A 22,763-nucleotide genomic window follows, 5' to 3' on the forward strand; every position below is an offset into this window, starting at 1 on the left:
AGTCTGTCAACTTCTGCCCTAAAGGCAGAGGGTTTGTGGGGTGGGGTGGGAGGGGGCACAGGAATGGATAATTCCCTGCTGCTGCCTACCAACCTGCCCCTGACCTGTCTGCAGTTTTACCAGGGGTGGTGGGTAAGGCCATAGGCTGCAATTTTGAGGGCAGCAGGAGGAGCTCAGGGATGGGAAAGCCCAGCAGGTTTCCCTGCTCGAGCCTCAGCTGCGCAAGGAGGGGGACTCTTCCATCATTGGCCCCCTTTCCACATCAGGCACTCCCCACCCCACCTCCTGGGTGCTCCCTCCCTGCCTGGCCTTGCCACCACGACCCCTATTCCCCTCTCCATATCTCCCCACCACCCCTTCTTCCACCTGTCCCTCCTGCAAGGCCCCGCACCTGACTGGTTCCTGGACTACAGAGCTACAACCAATCAGATTGGTTGACAGCTCTCTGAAGTGGGATTTTTTTTTCTGAGTGAGGGGGAGAAGTCCCGCCTCCTGCCAATTAATGCATCTGAAAAATCTTGCCATTGATGATCTTCCATGTTGGCATATGACTGTATAGCGCTTTGGGACACCCTGAGGTTGTGAAAGGTGCTATGTGAATGCAAGTCATTCTTTTTAAAAGTTTGTCATAGGAGACATGGTTTGGAAAGTGCTGTTTAGATGGGTAGGTTCCATAAGGGCAATTGGCAAGTGGCAACGGGATAAGGTATCAGAGATAAGAGGCACCCAGGCACCATATATAAAAGTTCTCTCTGGTTGCTGGGAAGACAGCATTCAAAGCCAAGATTGGCAGCTCCATCAAACATAGGAAGGCATTCAACATGAACATTCCCTGAGGGAAAAGCCAAAGATGCAAAGGTCAGCCAGCATGCAAATTGGTTCCTGCAAGTGGACTGTGCTTATGACTGTAACATGCAGATTAGTTTCATAGACTTCCATCCATGTCCACGAAGAAATTTATATTGTTCTGAAAGGTAGTGCATCAAAACTGAAGGGTGGCCTTTTTTTCAAGTAAATTGCAGGATCTGGCAACAGTATCAGGGCTGGGTCAATATCTGAAACACTCTCTGCGTTAGTCTGTGAGAGGGAAGTAGTTAATTCACCCACGCCATTGCTTAGTGCTGCAGTGATTTATTATGTGACTAACACACTAGTAACTTGTATCACATTTAAGGATCCAGCGTTTATGCAGTAATGATGTATGGTGTATCAGATGACAGCCAAACCTGAATCATAATCATGCATGATGAGGTAATTTGGATATAACATAGCTGGGGCTTACATAACTTAAGCTAATCGGCAACAAAACAAAAATAGTCGGCATCAAAGCTGGTGGCCACTTGGAGTGGAGGGATTCTGTTTGAAAATCCTGTTCACCAGGGAAATCTGGAGCAATGGTCACTGGGAGCTCAAAGTGGCAACGTGGGAGGCCATCAGTCACAGGAGGTTTACAGCAATCCTAGAAGGATCTAGAAGTGTTGGTTTTATAAAAGCACAGAGCAACAGCCACGGGTGTCTGAAAAGCTTGATTCACCAGAAACTGGCCTTCCACGGAAACTCGGGCAGCTGACCATGGAACATTGATCACAGGACATTACTGATCTGTAAGCTACAACAGTAAGAAAGGGGACAGCGCTAAGCAATGGCGTGGGTGAATTAACTACTTCCCTCTCACAGACTAACGCAGAGAGTGTTTCAGATATTGACCCAGCCTTGATACTGCTGCCAGAGGTAGTAGAAACCTGGAATTCTCTCCCCTAAAGTCAGAGGCTCCTGGGAGGACAAGTAAGCTTTCAAGACTCAGATTTTTGTTCAGTAAGGGTTTGAAGAGATATGGAGTAATGGTGGGAAAATGAAGTTCAGGTGCAGATCAGCCATGATCTAATTGAATGACAGAACGGGTTCCAGATCCTGCCTATTCCTGTTCCAATTTTAAAAAGGCATGCATTTATATAACACCTTTCATGACCACAGGACATCCCAAAGTGCTTTAGAGCCTTTTGAAATACTTTTGAAGTGTAATCGCTGTTGTAATGTGAAAAAACATGACAGCCAATTTACACACAGCAAGCTCCCACAAACAGCAATGTGATAATGACCAGATAATCTGATGTTGATTGAGGGATAAATATTGGCCTGGACACCAAGGATAACTCCCCTACTTTTCTTTGAAGTTGTGCCATGGGATCTTTTACATCCACCTGAGAGAGAGAGCAGACATGGCCTCGTTTTAAGATCTCATCTAAAAGACAGCACCTCCAGCAGTGCTATCTAAGTGGCAGCTTGATTTTTGGGCTCAAGTCCTGGAGCGGGACTTAAATCTACAACACAGAGGCAAGACTGCTGCAAACAGAGTCGTGTTACATGTAGGAGAAACGAGCAAAGCTCCCCAATTTTGCCACATTCCCCCCCCCCCCACTATATAAATTAGTACCTATCATAGCCACGTGTCACATGATTATAACCAGGGTGAATTCTGAGTTGTCCACTCTTTTGATGCTTCTGGGTCTGCTGTTGGTTTTCTAGGTTGATGCATTTACTCAAACTGTGGCTGGAAGCCCCATCACAACTCGGCCCAGAAGGAAAATACAGTTTGGACCAGTACTCTTCTCATTTTTTACTGGTGTTCCATTTTAAGGTACAGAAGACCAGTCCAGACCAGTATGCTTATTTCCTAGTTTTTAACCATATTTTTTTTCTTTCTGGGAGCTCATGTTTACAGAATGGGCGGTACCTGGTAGCACAAGATGGTGCTGACAAGCCCAGTTTCAGTGCACAGGTTTACTGAGATTCTGCTACGGCCATAAATCAATTATGCATTTATTATCAGAACCGACCCTAGATATCTGTCTCTCTTGATTCTATGATTCTTTATTCACTACTTTACCCATGGGTTGTTCCTCACAGGTCACCCTGGCTCAGCAGAATTGTGGAGTCTGCTCAGGGAAAGTTCAGAAGCCAAGATCGCTCTGCTGGATGCACAAATGTCCAAGGATTTCAAAGTATGTATGTCCACAATCGTCACTTCAGGTTGCACTTGCAGTTGATTTCCTGAGGATTTTTGATACTAATGCAGTGTACTTGTGCATCATTGGATGCCATTGACATAACTTTTTAGGTGCTCAAATGTGTCACTAGTGAGGCTCTGGTGTTAGAAATATACATACCAAAAGATCATGAGAATCACCTCTGACCCAGCACTGAGGTGGCAGAAGCTGCCTACAAAAGTTCACACTACAGTGCGTTCACACACAGGATCAAAGAAAGTGTGAGATTATACGAGATCAACATACCTCATAACCCTAAAATTAAAGTTAAGCCATTCAGGGCTGATGACAGGAAACACTTTGTCACACAAAGGATAGCGGAAATCTCTTTCACCTTCATCCTCTCTGATTAGACCATCCACAAAGTACTCACGTGACCCATTTTTGCTTCCTCAGTGCAATTGTCCATATGAAAGTTTCTGTCCACTCACATGCTTTATCCAACTAACCTTGTAGCTCCTGAGCTGTCACCTGAGATTCAGTTGACCCTGCTAGTTTAGTATCACCCAGAAGGAAAAACTAGTAAAAACTGGTAAATACGAATACTGCTCCAAACTGGTCTTGTGTACCTTAAAATGGAACACCAGTAAAAACTGGGAATAAGAGAACTGGGCCGACCTGCTGGGCATCTACACATTTTGACTAATTTGCACTAGGCTGCTGAATCCAATTATTGATGTGAATTAAGAACAGTGGAATTCACAATGTTGATGCTTGAGGTGCCCCACTCAGCAAACCACAGCCTCAAATCTGCACTACCCAGCATAACTCCTCTAATTAGTACCTACTGCATTCTACCCTTCAAGGCAACTAGCTACTTCTTTACAAGATTTAGCCAGGATCTCCATTGATTGGAATTTAATCTTTCATGCAGGATTTTGTCAATGCCTTTTGGAAGTTTAGGTACAGCAAACGAATATACGAATTTGGAGCAGGAATAGGCCACTCGAGCCTGCTCTGCCATTCAATAAGATCATGGCTGATTTGATTGTAACCCCAACCCCACATCCCTGCCTACCCCCGATAACCTTTCACCACATTGTTAATCAAGAATCTATCCAGCTCTGCCTTAAAAATATTCAAAGACTCTGCTTCCACCGCCTTTTGAGGAAGAGAGTTCCAAAGACTCAAAACCCTCCAAGGGACAAAAGTTCTCCTCATCTGTCTTAAATGAGCGACCACGTATTTTTAAACAGTCATCCCTAGTTCTAGATTCTCCCACAAGAATAAACATCCTCTCCACATTCACCCTGTCAAGACCCCTCAGGATCTTAATGGTTTCAATTAATCATCTCTTACTCTTCAAATTCCAGCGGATACAAGCCTGACCTGGAAAGGCTATTTCCTCATAAACAACCCACCCGTTCCTGGTATTAGTCTAGTAAACCTTCTCTGAACTGCTTCTAATGTATTTACATCCTTCCTTAAATAAGGAGACCAATACTGTACACAGTACTCCAGGTGTGGTCTCACCAGTGCCCTGTACAACTGAAGCATACCCTCCCTACTTTTGTAATCAATTCCCCTCACAATAAATGATAACGTTCTATTAGCTTCCCTAATTACTTGCTGTACCTGCACACTAACCCTTTGTGATTCATGCGCTTGGAAACCCAGATCCCTCTGAATCTTGGAGCTCTGCAATCTCTCACCACTTAGATAATAAGCTTCTTTTTTATTCTTCCTGACAAAATGAACAATTTCGCAATCGTCCACATTATTCTCCTTTTGCCCAGATCTTTGCCCACTCACTTAACCCATTTATGTCGCTTTGTAGCCTCCTTACCCTTCACAATTTACTTTCCTACCTATCAAATTGTAGGGCTCTGCCATAACCTGCCTGGATTATTTCTGAGTTTCATTGAATCGGCCAGAGGGGAGTTTAAATTGCACTTCAAGCGTAAATACTTTGAGCCATAAATTCCGATCTCTGGGATGTTTGTACCCAGGGGAAACCTCGAAGATGCACCCCCTTGTCCCCAACCCCCGGAAGTCCCCACGTCAGGATTGCATGGCAATTGCCTGGAAAGTTCAAACTTCCATTGGGTAATTACCCTGCACTGTGAACTATCTGATACTCCAATTTAAATCACTAACTTCAGATGGTTCACACACTTTTCCTAAAGGAAACTACCTTTCGGCAATGTAAAGAGCATTTTTTTTCATTCTTGGGATGTGGGAGTTGCCGGCTAGGCCAACACTTATTACCCAAAACAAAAACAGAATTACCTGGAAAAACTCAGCAGGTCTGGCAGCGTCGGCGGAGAAGAAAAGAGTTGACGTTTCGAGTCCTCATGACCCTTCGACAGAACTTGAGTTCGAGTCCAAGAAAGAGCTGAAATATAAGCTGGTTTAAGGTGTGTGTGTGGGGGGCGGAGAGATAGAGAGACAGAGAGGTGGAGGGGGGGGTGGGGGGGGGGTGTGGTTGTAGGGACAAACAAGCAGTGATAGAAGCAGATCATCAAAAGATGTCAACGACAATAGTACAATAGAACGCATAGGTGTTAAAGTTAAAGTTGGTGATATTATCTAAACGAATGTGCTAATTAAGAATGGATGGTAGGGCACTCAAGGTATAGCTCTAGTGGGGTTTTTTTTTATAATGGAAATAGGTGGGAAAAGGAAACTCTTTATAATTTATTGGAAAAAAAAGGAAGGGGGAAACAGAAAGGGGGTGGCGATGGGGGAGGGAGCTCACGACCTAAAGTTGTTGAATTCAATATTCAGTCCAGAAGGCTGTAAAGTCCCTAGTCGGAAGATGAGGTGTTGTTCCTCCAGTTTGCGTTGGGCTTCACTGGAACAATGCAGTAAGCCAAGGACAGACATGTGGGCAAGAGAGCAGGGTGGAGTGTTAAAATGGCAAGCGACAGGGAGGTTTGGGTCATTCTTGCGGACAGACCGCAGGTGTTCTGCAAAGCGGTCGCCCAGTTTACGTTTGGTCTCTCCAATGTAGAGGAGACCACATTGGGAGCAACGAATGCAGTAGACTAAGTTGGGGGAAATGCAAGTGAAATGCTGCTTCACTTGAAAGGAGTGTTTGGGTCCTTGGACGGTGAGGAGAGAGGAAGTGAAGGGGCAGGTGTTGCATCTTTTGCGTGGGCATGAGGTTGTGCCATAGGAGGGGGTTGAGGAGTAGGGGGTGATGGAGGAGTGGACCAGGGTGTCCCGGAGGGAGCGATCCCTACGGAATGCCGATAAGGGGGGTGAAGGGAAGATGTGTTTGGTGGTGGCATCATGCTGGAGTTGGCGGAAATGGTGGAGGATGATCCTTTGAATGCGGAGGCTGGTGGGGTGATAAGTGAGGACAAGGGGGACCCTATCATGTTTCTGGGAGGGAGGAGAAGGCGTGAGGGCGGATGCGCGGGAGATGGGCCGGACACGGTTGAGGGCCCTGTCAACGACCGTGGGTGGAAAACCTCGGTTAAGGAAGAAGGAGGACATGTCAGAGGAACTGTTTTTGAATGTAGCATCATCGGAACAGATGCGACGGAGGCGAAGGAACTGAGAGAATGGGATGGAGTCCTTACAGGAAGCGGGGTGTGAGGAGCTGTAGTCGAGATAGCTGTGGGAGTCGGTGGGTTTGTAATGGATATTGGTGGACAGTCTATCACCAGAGATTGAGACAGAGAGGTCAAGGAAGGGAAGGGAAGTGTCAGAGATGGACCATGTGAAAATGATGGAGGGGTGGAGATTGGAAGCAAAATTAAATTTTTCCAAGTCCTGATGAGAGCATGAAGCGGCACTGAAGTAATCATCGATGTACCGGAGAAAGAGTTGTGGAAGGGGGCCGGAGTAGGACTGCAACAAGGAATGTTCCACATACCCCATAAAGAGACAGGCATAGCTGGGGCCCATGCGGGTACCCATAGCCACACCTTTTATTTGGAGGAAGTGAGAGGAGTTGAAGGAGAAATTGTTCAGTGTGAGAACAAGTTCAGCCAGACAGAGGAGAGTAGTGGTGGATGGGGATTGTTCGGGCCTCTGTTCGAGGAAGAAGCTAAGGGCCCTCAGACCATCCTGGTGGGGGATGGAGGTGTAGAGGAATTGGACGTCCATGGTGAAGAGGAAGCGGTAGGGGCCAGGGAACTGGAAATTGTTGATGTGACGTAAGGTGTCAGAGGAATCACGGATGTAGGTGGGAAGGGACTGGACAAGGGGAGAGAGAAGGGAGTCAAGATAACGAGAAATGAGTTCTGTGGGGCAGGAGCAAGCTGAGACGATCGGTCTACCGGGGCAGTTCTGTTTGTGGATTTTGGGTAGGAAATAGAAGCGGGCCGTCCGAGGTTGGGCGACTATCAGGTTGGAAGCTGTGGGAGGGAGATCCCCAGAAGAGATGAGGTCAGGGACAGTCCTGGAAACAGTGGCTTGATGTTCAGTGGTGGGGTCATGGTCCAGGGAGAGGTAGGAGGAAGTGTCTGCGAGTTGACGCTCAGCCTCCGCGAGGTAGAGGTCAGTGCGCCAGACAACAACAGCACCACCCTTGTCAGCGGGTTTGATGACAATGTCAGGGTTGGACCTGAGAGAATGGAGTGCAGTAAGTTCAGAGAGAGACAGGTTAGAATGGGTGAGAGGAGCAGAGAAATTGAGACGACTAATGTCACGCCGACAGTTCTCAATGAAAAGATCGAGAGAAGGTAAGAATCCAGAGGGAGGGGTCCAGGTGGAGGGAGAATATTGGAGATGGGTAAAAGGATCCGTTGAACTGGGAGAGGACTCCTGCCCAAAGAAGTGAGCCCGGAAACGAAGGCGGCGGAAGAAGAGTTCAGTATCATGCCGAGCCCGAAATTCATTGAGGTGAGGGCGTAAGGGTATGAAACTAAGTTCTTTGCTGAGCACTGAACGTTCAGCATCGGAGAGGGGAAGGTCAGGGGGTATAGTGAATACACGGCTGGGGTTGGGATTGGAAGAAAGGGTGGGGACGGAGGGACAGGCAGGGGTGGAGGGTCCTAGATGGGTGTTGGTGTCGATGAGTTGTTGGAGCTTGCGTTCCTTAGCACTTGAGAGAAAGAGAAAAAGTTTCTTGTTGAGGCGTCGGATGAGCCGAAGGATAAAATGAAACTGGGGGCACGCGCAGCTTTGAAAAAGGGTACGGCGGTGCTGCTGGAGGGAGAGGTCGAGTATGTTCATATGGCGGCGCATGGCACTGAGTGTGGATTTCAGAATGTGACGGGAACAGCAGTCCGAGAAACGTTTTATGTCCCGGAGATACCTGTAATCCTGGGTGGGTTCGAAACATGAGGGGTGGAATTTCAGTTGAAATCCACGTGGGGTAAGTCGGAGACGGAGACAGTCACTGAGAAAGGAGATATGGCTGTGAAAGCGGGTTTTAGTAAACACCTTGTCAAACACTAGGAGGGAAATGGAAAGCAATGAAGGTGAACAAGGCAACAGAGAGATACGGAAATCTTGTCGCAGAGAGGAACAGAACTTCTTCAAGGAGGTAGGCATTTCTTGAAGAGCAGTGGCAGTCAATTAAACACAGAGATAAAAACAAAAAAACTGCAGATGCTGGAAATCCAAAACAAAAACAGAATTACCTGGAAAAACTCAGCAGGTCTGGCAGCATCGGCGGAGAAGAAAAGAGTTGATGTTTCGAGTCCTCATGACCCTTCGACAGAACTTGAGTTCGAGTCCAAGAAAGAGCTGAAATATAAGCTGGTTTAAGGTGTGTGTGTGGGGGGCGGAGAAATAGAGAGACAGAGAGGTGGGGGGGGATGTGGTTGTAGGGACAAACAAGCAGTGATAGAAGCAGATCATCAAAAGATGTCAACGACAATAGTACAATAGAATGCATAGGTGTTAAAGTTAAAGTTGGTGATATTATCTAAACGAATGTGCTATTACCCATCCCTAATTGACATTTAAGAGTCAACCACATTGCTGTGGGTCTGGAGTCACATGTAGGCCAGAGCAGCTAAGGACAGCAGATTTCCTTCCCTAAACGCCATTAGTGAACCAGATGGGATTTTATGACAATCGGCAATGGTTTCATGATCATCAACATCAGACTTTTAATTCCAGATTTTTATTCAATTCAAATTTCACCATCTGCCCTGGTCGGATTCGAGCCCTGGTCCCCGGAGCATTACCCTGGGTCTCTGGAACACTAGTCCAGTGACAATATCATTATGCCATCACCTCCCCATGCTGTGTAGAAGTGGGGCAGGTTAAAGCTTATCTCTAATTTTCCACCTGTTTCTTTGTATCTGTATCTCCCAGCGATGAGCTAGCTGAGATGAAAGCAAAAAACTGCGGATGCTGGAAATCCAAAACGAAAACAGAAACTGAAATACCTGGAAAAACTCAGCAGGTCTGGCAGCATCGGCGGAGGAGAGCACAGCTGACGTTTCGAGTCCTCATGACCCTTCAACAGAACTAAGTAAAAATAGGAAAGGGATGAAATATAAGCTGGTTTAAGGGTGGGTGGGGGGGTGGGTGGTGGTGTTGGGACAAGCAGCCAGTGATAGGTGGAGATAACCAAAAGAAGTCACAGACAAAAGGACAAAGAGGTGTCGAAGGTGGTGATATTATTAAAAGGAATGTGCTAATTAAGAATGGAAAGCAGGACAGATAAGGTACATATAGCTCTAGTGGGGGTGGGGTGAAGGAATACTAAAAGGGCTAAAAGGTAGAGATAAACAATGGGTGGAAATACATTTAAAAATAATGGAAATAGGTGGGAAAAGAAAAATCTATATAAATTATTGGAAAAAACAAAAAAGAGGGGGAAGAAACAGAAAGGGGGTGGGGATGGAGGAGAGAGTTCAAGATCTAAAGTTGTTGAACTCAATATTCAGTCTGGAAGGCTGTAAAGTGCCTAGTCGGAAGATGAGGTGCTGTTCCTCCAGTTTGAGTTGAGCTTCACTAGAGCAATGCAGTAAGCCAAGGACAGACATATGGGCATGAGAGCAGGGTGGAGTGTTGAAATGGCAAGCGACAGGGAGGTCTGGGTCATGCTTGCGGACAGACCGAAGGTGTTCTGCAAAGCAGTCTGTCTGCCAGCATTACCCAGACCTCCCTGACCCTTGCCATTTCAACACTCCACCCTGCTCTCTTGCCCACATGTCTGTCCTTGGCTTGCTGCATTGCTCCAGTGAAGCTCAACGTAAACTGCAGGAACAGCACCTCATCTTCTGACTAGGCACTTTACAGCCTACCAGACTGAATATTAAGTTCAACAATTTTAGATCTTGAACTCTCTCCTCCATCCCCACCCCCTTTCCGTTTCTTCCCCCTCCTTTTTGTTTTTTCCAATAATTTATATAGATTTTTCTTTTCCCACCTGTTTCCATTATTTTTAAATGTATTTCCACACATAGTTTATCTCTACCTTTTAGCACTTTTAATATTCCCCCACCCCCACTGGAGTATCTGTACCTTGTCTGTCCTGCTTTCCACTCTTAATTAGCACATTCCTTTAGATAATATCACCACCTTCAACACCTCTTTGTCCTTTTGTCTGTGACTTCTTTTGGTTACCTCCACCCATTACTGGCTGCTTGTCCCAACAAACACCCCCCCCCCCCCCCCACCCCCCAACCAGCTTATATTTCACCCCTTTCCTATTTTCATTTAGTTCTGTTGAAGGGTCATGAGGACTCGAAACGTCAACTGTGCTCTTCTCTGCCGATGCTGCCAGACCTGCTGAGTTTTTCCAGGTATTTCTGTTTCTGTTTTTGTGCTGAGCTAGCTGAGACCTGGAGCTCAATTTGAGGATAATCCCAAATGGCCAACAAAGCATCTATAATTATGTATTAATACCATATATAGGTATAATTATGTATTAATATTGTGTTAATTTGTATATAAATATATATTAATATATGTAAGGTAATCATAATGCTCTCATAATGTGGCTCATTTCCACTCTAGAACTACCATACATTCATACACAAGGGCCCGTTCTCTGCAAGCAAGAGGAATATATTCAAACATTGCACCTTTTTTGAATTACCTGGCAAATTGGGGAACTTTTAATGCCCAGTTGGTTTCACCATGGCAATGCCTCAACCTATAAGAGTCGACTTGCCAACCAATCTCTTCCCTTGTACTAGAAATTGTTGTGATCATTTGAAATTTGGCATTCTTGCATTTGTCCCGATGGGTGCAAAATGAAAAGTGTTGGCAACACGTCTCCCTGTCAGCAACATTAAACCCATCTGTGTTCTACAACAAAGGACAAGTTTGCATTCGTGCCATCGTAAAGCTACAATTATGTTTGTGGCAGTGGGGAACCTAAGGAGAAGTACTCACAAGACGGCATGAACTCCATCCAAGACCCAGTGCTCTCATAACATGATTGTCCTTTTTTTCTGTGCATGGCACCCTTTCTCTTGTACTTCCATATCTGGGGCTGGATTTTACGTGCTCCCGCTGGGTGTGTTTTAGGTGGGGGTGCTTGGGTGGGGGGGTGGGGGGGGGGGGGGGGGGGGTGGGTGGGGGGGTGGGGGGGGTGGGGGGGGGGGTGGTGGTGGGTGGATGGGGGGTGGAACGTAAAATTTGATCTTGCCGCCCAAACCCAGGTCCACCCCCATAACACCGTGCGGGCAGGGGAGTGGGCAGGCACAGAAATCGGCAGCCCGCCTGCTATATTTGCCTAACTGATCAGCCGTCAGCTGAGCTTGTTAACAAGCCAATTGTACCCTGATAATATGCTGCCCACGCCATAAAAGCGTTGGTGTGAGCAGTTGGGCGGGAGCGGGCAGGCCGTTTTTTATTCAAAAAATCTTTTTAAAAAGGCAGGAAGGAAGCAGGGATAGTATCTTTGGCGGGGGGAGGTGGGGGGGTGTGGTGCCCTTTGCCCATCAGGGGGCAGACCTAAGGTAGTAAACCCCTCTTGTCCCTAGCCGCCTGCTCTGTAAAACTGTTATGGCTGTGGGGTGGGGCAGCATGGAGCAAGTTGGCTCCATGCTCTCTTTGCTTCCGGGGGTTGTGGCGAGATCGGTAGCATGCCGTCCGCCTTCCCATAAAATGCTGCCCCCTCGTCTCTACCCGCACCCAAGAAAAGTAGTCCGTGCTTTAAGCATATTGTCCTCCAGAATCTCAAGAGTTCCTGGAATGTTGCTGATATTATCACTGGTTCTCCCCATTGCAAAGATCAGACGTTCTCTAGTATAGGATCGTAGACTGACACGCAGGCCCAACTTATCCGTGCCAGCAAAGAGCTATCCATTTAGCCCCACCTTCCTGTTCTTTCCTCTGTCGGTTTTGTTTTTCCTTCCTTTATCTAATTCCCTTCTGAAAATTATGATTGAATCTGCTTCCCCCACCCTTCCAGTGTATTCCAGAATACAACAACTCTGGTTACCCATGCTCTCACCACTGACTTGTTTGGCTTCCATTTGTGATTCCCAGAACTGGAAATGACTGACTTGGAGATTTGAATGTTAATAACAGGGTTGAATTTCACTAACTTTGAAAATATTCAGGAGGTGGGGCTATTTCTGGGCCCTGACCCTGCTCGCTGCCATAGCCTGGCTTCTTGTCTTAATTCTAGGGGAGGGCAGCCAATTCGTGGACTGCTTCCATGGTCACCTTATAATTAGGGATGGGGGTGGGGGGTTCAGGAGGCAGGAGGGGGAATCAGGAGCCGGAATGTGAGAGATTCCGGCAACCTTTACTTTGACTTCAGTGACTTGGACAGAAGAGGAAGCAACAGAATGGAACAGAGATGAGGATGAAGGTGCCAGAAGGCTTCTATTAAACCCAAGCACTCCCTGTGACAGCAGTCTCTGTGAGAGACTGCTGCAATGGTAGGTCTTTGCCATTTTCATCAAACAAATGTCAGATGTCATGTAAATCTCAAACCGTTAGATCCTCCCACTATGCACTTGGCTCCTGTGAGCTAATGAGTCATGCCACAATCAGCTTCCCATCACTGTCGGACAGGTTACTGTCACTGTCTCTGGAAAAATCCTGTCAGGCAACTGACACACTGTCCTCTGGCAGGAATCTGCCAGCCCCCACCACTTGCCAGTTTCTGGGGAAAACACCACCCCCAACCCATTCTTTGAACTATTATGAGTGGGAACTTGTTGAATACAGACATGTGCAACATGGGGTGAAGTAATGTGGCTTTATGCACAAGTATTGATGGAAACTTTGATGGTGTGTCACAGTTCACTCAGGAAATCTGAGTTGCTATGGCAAAATACTTGTTGTAGCCTGGAGTTATGGATAGTGATGGTAGAGACTCCAAAGCTTTTTTCCGTCATGTAGCTAACCAGGAATCTTTCCCGCTCTTACCACCTGGCATTGGTGTGTATTGGAAGGATTTGCAGGTTGACACTCAACCTGTTTGACCACGTTATGAATGCATCTTCTTTGGCCATCAAGTCCTGGGTTGGGACTCAAACCTGGAGCTTCTGGCTCAGAGGCAGCGATGCTATCTATTGCGCAACAAGATCTTCACCCTGAAAACTTTGCACTGCTGCAATTGGAGTAGGATATTTTGAAACGGTTCATATGTTATGTCACATACCAGTAAACCAAGCAAAACCACGCAATACTAAATTCACTTACCAGGAAGAAGCTCTGATCTGACTCAGAGGGACCAAGCTGTCCCAGCAGCCCTTGTGGTTGCATAATGGTTGAAGAAAATCTAATGATCAGAATGCCTTTGGCACACTGCTTCTTCCAAAATGTATTTCCCATTTATTACAAAAAGGGTTGGAACAAAAAGAGGCTATATGAATTTACAGGAATCTACTGTGTCCAAAATTGGCAATCCTATAAATATGGGCATATATATCTCATTCATATCTCATTGGAACATGTAAAATTCTGACAGGGCTGGACAGGCTGGATGCAGGGATGATATTTCCTCTGGCTGAGGGGTCTAGAACAAGGGGTCACAATCTCAGGATACAGGGTAGACCACTTAGGGCTGAGATGAGGAGAAACGTCTTCACTCAGTGGGTGGTGAGCCTATGGAATTCTCTACCACAGAGGGCTATGGAGGCCAAGTCACTGAATATGTTGAAGAAGAAAATAGATAGATTTCTGGACTCAAAAGCGTCAAGGGGTATGGGGGAGTGCAAGAGTACAGCGTTGAGATAGAGGATCAGCCATGATCATGTTGAATGGCAGAGAAGGCTCGAAGGGCCGAATGACCTACTCTTGCTCCTATTTTCTATATTTCATACACTTGTGAAGATTGAAGTGTCCTGTTAAAATAAGCAGGAATGGAGTTGGCACATTTATATTTTGTGAATCCATTAAACTTACTTTGTTCTTTGCTTTGTGACTCCTTCTTTGAAGACAGTTTAAAATTTGTACAAAGAATATGGGGCATTGTTGGCAAGATCACACTTACTACACCACCATTGTTGCCATGAAATAGTAATGGTGGGTCTCCTGAGCCACTGCAGTCCTTATGATGGTGGAGCGTGGGAGCCTCTGAAAACCTTGTTTAAGTTCCATTCTTCATATGTAAATCAACACAGTGAGCGTTAACTTGACAAGTATCACAAGGAGCCCACTGGTTGAGGGAAAAAAGGAAAGGTGTTCCTTTAAAAATAATGGAAAATGAAAACAAATTCATTGTACATTAAAGACAACATTAAAGACAACGATCCCAGGAATGAAAGGCTTAACATATGAGAAACGTTTGAGGACTCTGAGTCTATACTCAATGGAGTTTAGAAGGATGAGGGGGGATCCGAATGAAACTTACAGAATACTGAAAGGCCTGGATAGAGTGGACATGGGGAAGATGTTTCCATTAGTAGGAGAGACTAGGACCCAAGGGCACAGCCTCAGAGTAAAGGGAAGACCTTTTAGAACAGAGATGAGGAGAAACTTCTTTAGCCAGAGAGTGGTGAATCTATGGAATTCATTGCCACAGAAGGCTGTGGAGGCCAGGCCATTGAGTGTATTTAAGACGGAGATAGATAGGTTCTTGATTGGTAAGGGGATCAAAGGTTACGGGGAGAAGGCGGGAGAATGGGGTTGAGAAACTTATCAGCCGTGATTGAATGGCGGAGCAGACTCAATGGGCCGAATGGCCTAATTTCTGCTCCTATGTCTTATGGTCTTATGGTCTAATAGTAATATGTTAACTGAGTAGTTTATAGAAGATTTTCAGCAATGTATTTGTGTTGACGTTATTAACACATTTATTTTATTTACTAGTCTGTTTTTAGTATCTACACCAGAGACCTTCGGATAAAACAGATTGCGCAACCAAACCCCAACTGCTTAAGTGATGATTGGGTTTGTATCAAAAATTCTTTGTTAATTTGCATTGCTTCCCTCATGTGTAAATAACCTATTGCTTTTAGGAAGCTTTGGGTTGCTTTCCTTAGCGGTTTTCGGTTTCCTAAGGGTAAGATTGTGGGAATTTGGACAGAACTTCACATCCCATTTCCTCCTCCCTCAATACCTTTAAGGAAACATGCAGGCAAGTTCTCCCATCCACACCCAGTGGTACTGAACTGCACAAACTAGTAAGGCAAAAGGTTTAATTGCTTTTCTGAATTGAATGAGTTATTCTCAGTGGGGCAACAGTATGGTGCTATAGTGGACCCCAATGCCTATGGGCCCGGCAGTATTTCCACTTCTGACCACAACCCAGTAGTCATTGTCAGACAGTGCACATTGGTGGAAATTAGCTGACACCAGCAACAGGCTCAGCTAATCTGGTCCTCCAACATTCACTCTAAAGATTTACATATAGAGATGCCAGCATCTTTGGAAGAGAGCATGTGTCAATGGAAAGAGAGAGAGGGAAGGAAAATACTGATGAGCCTATAGAACCGATAACTTATAGTCTCCTGACATATGACCTGCTAAGAACTTATAGCCTTCCTGTTATATAAATCTCAGCATTGTATACAGTTGTGATTCTGTTGCGACACCAAATTTTCCATAGCCCAATAGACTAAGAGGGTGGCACAGTGAAGGTGTAGGGCGGAATCGTCTGGTCCCATTGGCCGGGAGGGGGGCGGGGGGGCATCATGGCGGGCCTGAGTGGACAATATGGCAAGAAGGCCAAAAATCAGTTTCACGCCTTCTTGAAACCAGTTTGCGATTGTCCATTCTGCCCATCAATGGCGGCCGTGTTTCCTGCCGCTGCATATCGGGAGCACAATTTCAATACTTTAGCATCTCATTATAATCCCTGCTTGCTGGAATCATCGCCCCCCCCCCCCCCCACCCCCATGCTGGATTATCCGGGCACAATCACACCGATGTGTTTCACATCTGTGATGTGCATGTGGTGATCTGCACTTCACTCAGGACTTCAAAGTTTATTTGCCTGCCTTGCTTCGGGCAGCACTCATGGTCATCAGCGCCAGGTTTCACAGGCAGCGCCACATCACTTTTAGGGGGGCTCAGGTACAATTCTCTATCTACTAGACCAGCCATGAGGCTGGGGTGGCTTTTCAATGGCTGCAGGGCTAGGGCTCAGTTGGGGAAGGGGGAGAAGTGGCCTCCGGCAGTGGAAGAGGCTGCAGAGCGAGGGCTGTACTGGGGAAGGGGGGTATCCTAGGGTGTGTGTTGATTTGTGCAAGTGGCCTCAAAAGGGTGAGGGCTGAGGAGGCAGTCTCCAGAGGAGATGAAGCCAGATGGAGATGTGAGGCTATATGTGAGAGAATGAGTGGTGATGTCCCTTGAGCTGGCAGTGAGTGAGATGCCAGTGAATGTGCGATGACCTTGTGAGTGTGTGAGCTTAGAGTGATGAGGTGGTTGCCTTACCCTGATGGCACGGTTGAGATCATCCATCTGTTTTCTGCACTGGATGGCCGACCTCTTGTGTACAGCATTGGCACTGACCACCTGTGTCACCCTCTCCCAAGCCAGAGTGGTGAGACTGATGGCCCTCCTGTGACCAGAGTGGTGGTAGAGGACATCGCAGTGGGCTCCAGCAGTGTCCATAAGGCTTCCCAGGGATGCATTACTGAATCGGGGGGCTGCACTCTTCCTGGCTTTTGGGTCCATGTCTTCACCAGAGCAGCCCTGGGCTACAAACATTGAGAAACGTGCGCGCAGCTACAGTTCAAACATGGTGCCCAATGTGAGGAAGCGGCGAGGTAACGGTGTGGCAGGCAAATCAGAAGCCGCTCGCCAGCGAGATGGCCTTTTACCTGTGGCAGCATAATTAACGAGGCGGGAAGCAGACAATACGACACAAAAACCCGCCATTGTGGCCGCCAGGTAAGATGTCTTTTTTCACACCCGCTACCGCACTTAGTGCAAAAATGGGACGATTCCACACTCAATGTTTTGCACCATTGATTGGTGGACTGTGAGGTTTGCATCCACCTTTCACTGGAATGCTGATAATGGCAGAGATGAACGCACCTATAGAAGCCTGGTATTCTCTTAAGGGCCAGAAAGGAAATCAGAGGGGCCAGTTACTCATGAGAGTACTGTTCCCAGACAGAGTCTATTGATCTATAGTAACACTGGCAATACTCTAGGAGAACATATCTAACCTTTCCACTCAATCGGGGAAGTCCTTAGTGCAGGAAGATTTCATGAAGAGAAAAGAAGTAAAAGGCAAATGAATTCCCAAAATAAAAATGAAAATGATCTAGGAATAGAGATTTGTTGGTACATTAATAGCTAATATAAACCATTATGTAAGTTAAGAAATTACCACCTTGAGTGAGAGTTTGTTGGGAACTTTTCTTTCTCCTTTGGCAGCTGGGATCAGCTCCAGGCCAAGAGGGACAGAGTTTCCATTCAGTCAGCACTTGAGTCTTTTGTATCGACAGTTGTTCATTCTTCACTTAGTTCCTGGTGGGCGTGAACCTTTGATACAAAAATTCTTGGAAAGATTAACACTAAATGGGCTTGTGTGATGAGGGATGTTGTGGGAAATGGGGGCCAATAATGCTCAGGCAGTACATGTGTTCAGTGAAGTTCTGTTAAGGAAAGGGTGTTTAGCATTATTTCTTTGAGAAGCTTGGGCACCTTGGTGGTTTTGCAACTCCTTGTAAGGCTCATGGAAGTAACAACCATGCAGATCCATACAAAACTTGGGATTCTTGGTGCACATTGAAATCCCCATTGAGAGGAAAGTACTGTTGATCGACTTGAAAAATTGGACATTGATTGACACTGCTTTAGCTGCTCCGAATAATAAAAAAGGTCCAACTCTGAAAATGGTACAAAGGAAGGAACGAAAAGGAACAAGTGACTCTTCAGAGGAACATCATGTTGTTTTGAACAAAGTTAAGCATTGTGGCTCATAGTTGCTAGATTCCACTAACACAAGCACAAAACTAGAACTCACTCAGTGAAAGCCATTAGAGTAAGAGTGCTATGTTTTACAAATGAAATCAGCTAGTTGAAGACTCTTACATTGGCAATTGCATTGCTGGTGATGGGTTTATGATCTAGTGTGACTTGAGGTCATGTGACATCAATATTGTTTCCAGGTTGTAGTATCGTTGTCAATAGCACTCTGCTTTTGTGCTGCACATGGTATAACCCTAATATAACCCAACTGCCCCTTGTGCAGAATCAGACAGAGTCAGCATAGATTTACGAAAGGGAAATCATGCTTGACAAATCTACTGGAATTTTTCGAGGATGTAACTAGTAGAGTTGATGAAGGGGAGCCAGTGAATGTGGTTTATTTGGACTTTAAGAAGGCTTTCGACAAAGTCCCACATAAAAGATTAGCGTTTAAAATTAAAGGGCATGGGATTGGGGGTAACGTATTGAGATGGTAGAAAACTGGTTGGCAGGCAGGAAACAGAGTAGGAATAGACATGTCTTTTTCCGAATGGCAGGCAGTGACTAGTAGGGTACCGCAGGGATCGGTGCTGGGACCCCAGCTATTCACAATATATATGAATGATTTAGATGAGGAAACTAAATGTAATATCTCCAAATTTGCAGATGACACAAAGCTGGGTGGGAGGGTGAGCTGTGAGGAGGATGCAGAGATGCTTCAGTGTGATTTGGACAAGCTGAGTGAGTGGGCAAATGCATGGCAGATGGATAAATGTGAGGTTATCTACTTTGGTAGCAAAAACAGGAAGGCAGATTATTATCTGAATGGCTATAAATTGAGAGGGGAATGTGCAACGAGACCTAGGTTCCTCGTACACCAGTCGTTGAAGGTAAGCATGCAGGTGCAGCAGGCGGTAAAGAAGGCAAATGGTATGTTGGCCTTCATAGCCAGGGGATTTGAGTACAGGAACAGGGATGTCTTGCTGCAATTATACAGGGTCTTGATGAGACCACACCTGGAATATTGTGTGCAGTTCTGGTCTCCTAATCTGAGAAAGGATGTTCTTGCTATAGAGGGAATGCAGCAAAGGTTTACCAGACTGATTCCTGGGATGATGGGACTGACATATGAGGAGAGATTGAGTTGGTTAGGATTATATTCTGTGGAGTCCAGAAGAATGAGGGGGGATCTCATAGAAACCTATACAATTCTAACAGGACTAGACAGGGTAGATGCAGGAAGGATGTTCCCGATGGTGGGGGAGTTCAGAACCAGGGGTCACAGTCTGAGGGTACAGGGTAGACCATTTAAGACTGAGATGAGGAGAAATTTCTTCATCCAGACAGTGGTGAGCCTGTGGAATTCACTACCACAGAAAGCAGTTGAGGCCAAAACATTGAATGTTTTCAAGAAGGAGTTAGATATAGCTCTTGGGTCGACAGGAATCAAAGGATATGGGGAGAAAGTGGGAGCAGGCTATTGAGTTGGATGATCAGCCATGATCATGATGAATGGCGGAGCAGGCTTGAAGGGCTGAATGGCCTAATACTGCTCCTAGTTTCTGTTATGTTTCTATATGTTTCTATGTGCCACATGTGGTATAGCCCTAATATAACTCACTGCCCCTTGTGCCACACACAACAGCCATAGCCCACTGAATCAGACATTTTTTCTGAGAATTAGAAGTGATAAACTCCTTGTACTTAGAAGTTTCACAAGCCATAATAATCAATCATCGTTCTGGTAGAATTGGCAAGAGCAAATATTTAACTTCCTTAAAGTCTGTCAGTATCTTGTACAGTCAGCTGAATATTTCGCATTGTTTCTCTAAACTTGCAAGAATGACTCCCATGCGCAACCTTCCTAGTTTAGGTTTGATATTGCATGTCAGTCTGAAATGGAATATTCAGTCTGATGAGCTTTGCGATATTATAGAGCAACCCGATGATACAGGCTTGCAACTATGTGGGTTCATTCCCCTGCAATTAGATTGCATGCAAAATGGCATTTTGCAGCTGCATGGTTTTAGGTATCTGTAGTGCGGTCGGTTATTGTGGGGATGGTCATTCATATTTTAGAATATTTTAGAATACAGTCAACAGGACACTGTTGACTGGACCCTAGAATGTAAGTATGCCAAGCAATATTTGAAATGTTCAGCCTATTCTCCATTTAGCAGCAACCCGTACTCCGAAACAAAATCACCTCATTGTTAAGTGGTTCACCTAATGTTAGCTCCTGTGTGAAAATTATGTATAATCCAATGGTATGACCTGCGATTCCTATCAGAATCTGGATTCTTCCACAACCTTCAATAGCCTGACGTTGGAACCAAATGGGGATCTTGAGCATGCATTTACTGGGAACAGACTGGGGGTGGGGGGCTGGGGTGGTGCGCTATTTTCCCAGAGGCGGCCTCCGGGTTGGCTGCCCCCAAGCTCACCGTCCAATTAAGGACAGCGGGTGGGGCTCCCGATGATGCTGGCATCAATCGGTGGTCTGGCAGCTCCAAAGCCACGGGAGCCAGCCCACCTCGCCAGCAGACGTGGGCACAGCTGAGGCAGGTCTGGGATCAAGAGGCCACTCGTGGACGTGCCCTCATGTAAGGTAAGTTAAAAATAAACCTTTCGAGGGGTTAAGCAGGCGGCCCTCTGGTTGGAAGGGAAGCCTTCGAACTGCTGCAGTGAAGCGACCTGCATGAAGCTGGCAACCTTGGTCATTCAGCAGCAGCCGGTCCACCGCTGAAAGAATGCCGGCAGGCCCTCCAAATGGCCTCCAAAAATGGGACCTTAAATATGCTTATTGGCTGCTGCCCACCCCCCCCCCTGTCCAGTGGGCAGCCAATCCACCCCCCCTGGCCGCTGGTGGGAAACCTCCCCTGCGGTGGGAATGCATCAGGGAGTCCCCCTCATGTGTCTCATGTTATTTTCCCACCCCTCTCCCCCTCTGGTCTCCCAGCCTGCCAGCGCTCTTGAGATCTTCCGAGGAACTTTGGAGATCAGCTACTTTATGGTTAGCTTCTCCGTTCCATCTGAATTCTTCATCCCAGTTGGAAAGAACTCATTGGGGAGTAAGCTATATTTGGCAGGGAGAGGGTATGGGATCAGAGCATAAAAGCAAAAAAAACTGCGGATGCTGGAAATCCAAAACAAAAACAAAAATAAAAATACTTGGAAAAACTCAGCAGGTCTGGCAGCATCTGCGGAGAGGGGCACAGTTAACGTTTCGAGTCCGTATGACTCTTCAACAGGACTAAGGAAAAATAAAAGAGAGGTGAAATATAAGCTGGTTTAAGGTGGGGGGGGGAGGTGAGACAAGTCACCTATTAGCACATTTCTTAGCTAATATCACCACCGTCAACACCTTTGTCCTTTTGTCTATGACATCTTTTGGCAATCTCCACCTATCACTGGCCCTCTACCCAGCTCTACCTGTCCCACCCCCCCTTAAACCAGCTTATATTTCACCTCATTTCTATTTTTCCTTAGTTCTGTTGAAGAGTCATACGGACTCGAAACGTTAACTGTGTTCCTCTCCGCAGATGCTGTCAGACCTGCTGAGTTTTTCCAGGTATTTTTATTTTTGTTTTTGGTATGGGATCAGTTTGGCCATGGTGCTACCTTTGCTTGGGTAGCCTGCCGGCAGTTCTAATCCCACACACAAAGGTGGCCCTTTGGATGAGCCCTGGGGAGGTCTGTTCAAACCTTTCAAACAATAACCAATGCACCCGACCACACACAGGAGTGAATAGAAGGAAAGGAAACTGTTTTTCTTTTTTTTGGTGGGGAGGGGGTCAGGATTCAGTGAAGCTGGCGATGTGTGTTTTATATCACGGATCTATGCAGATATGGGTGGAATCGTCCCCTCCTGCCAGCGGCGGGAGTGGTGACGGACTGGGGTGGAAGATGTGGGGAGATTGAGAAAATTTGGTTTCGCGACGTTGGGAAATGTGGTCAGAACCTTGTTCCCCCGACTTTCATGGCAAGTTAATGGTGGGCTGACTTTCGTGTTGATGTACGTCGGGAACCCCTTTTGCGCCTCATGAATGCTCATTCAAGCCCCGACATTGTTGAATCTTGCTCCCTTCAATTTTCCACCCCGCTGATGGGAATTCAGACCGTTCTGTTTCACAACCCAACATACACGTCACCCACCTGGTGAAGCAGACTTCCAGGACTTACTGGCAACGCAACGCTGTACAAATAGGAGATGCAGCGCACGGGAAGGGGGATTCAGGGCATGAAAAGGGGGTGGAAGTCTTCAAGGAGGGATTGAAGGCATGAAGTGGAGGGGGAGTGGAGGACACCAAGGGGGTTGGAATGCTGGAAATGGGGTACAGTGTCCAGGCAAGGGGGCAGGGTGTTTATAAGGTGGAGTTGATTGTGGAGTCCTGGGGGGAGAACTGAGGGTACTGGTGATAGGTGGGAACAGTTACAGTGAGAGGGGGAAGGGGATGCAGAAGGGTGAGAGGAATCAGGGTATGTGTTTGGCAGGTGTAGTTCTCATTTGGAAGGTCATGAGGGGGACAA

The 22,763-nt window shown here is 46.4% G+C and overlaps 1 protein-coding gene across 9 annotated transcripts in view; it reads left to right on the top strand.

Moving 5' to 3' along the window:
• Positions 1–22,763, top strand: part of LOC121285838 — a 503,016-nt gene that overhangs the window by 447,542 nt on the left and 32,711 nt on the right. For 6 of the 9 annotated variants that reach the window (XR_005944805.1, XR_005944806.1, XM_041202716.1 and 3 more), the window contains 2 exons: positions 2,908–3,002; positions 15,180–15,260. Coding sequence is in view for 7 of the 9 variants with exons in the window: in XM_041202716.1 (XP_041058650.1) it covers positions 2,908–3,002; positions 15,180–15,260 (176 nt within the window). In the remaining 2 variants the exon portion in view is untranslated. Of the gene's footprint in view, positions 1–1,349; positions 1,786–2,907; positions 3,003–15,179; positions 15,261–22,763 lie in introns of those variants that run through there. The other 3 variants (XM_041202712.1, XM_041202717.1, XM_041202714.1) reach the window with 2 other exon arrangements.

The sequence above is a fragment of the Carcharodon carcharias genome, chromosome 13 (assembly GCF_017639515.1).
Source record: "Carcharodon carcharias isolate sCarCar2 chromosome 13, sCarCar2.pri, whole genome shotgun sequence".
NCBI lineage: Eukaryota > Metazoa > Chordata > Chondrichthyes > Lamniformes > Lamnidae > Carcharodon > Carcharodon carcharias.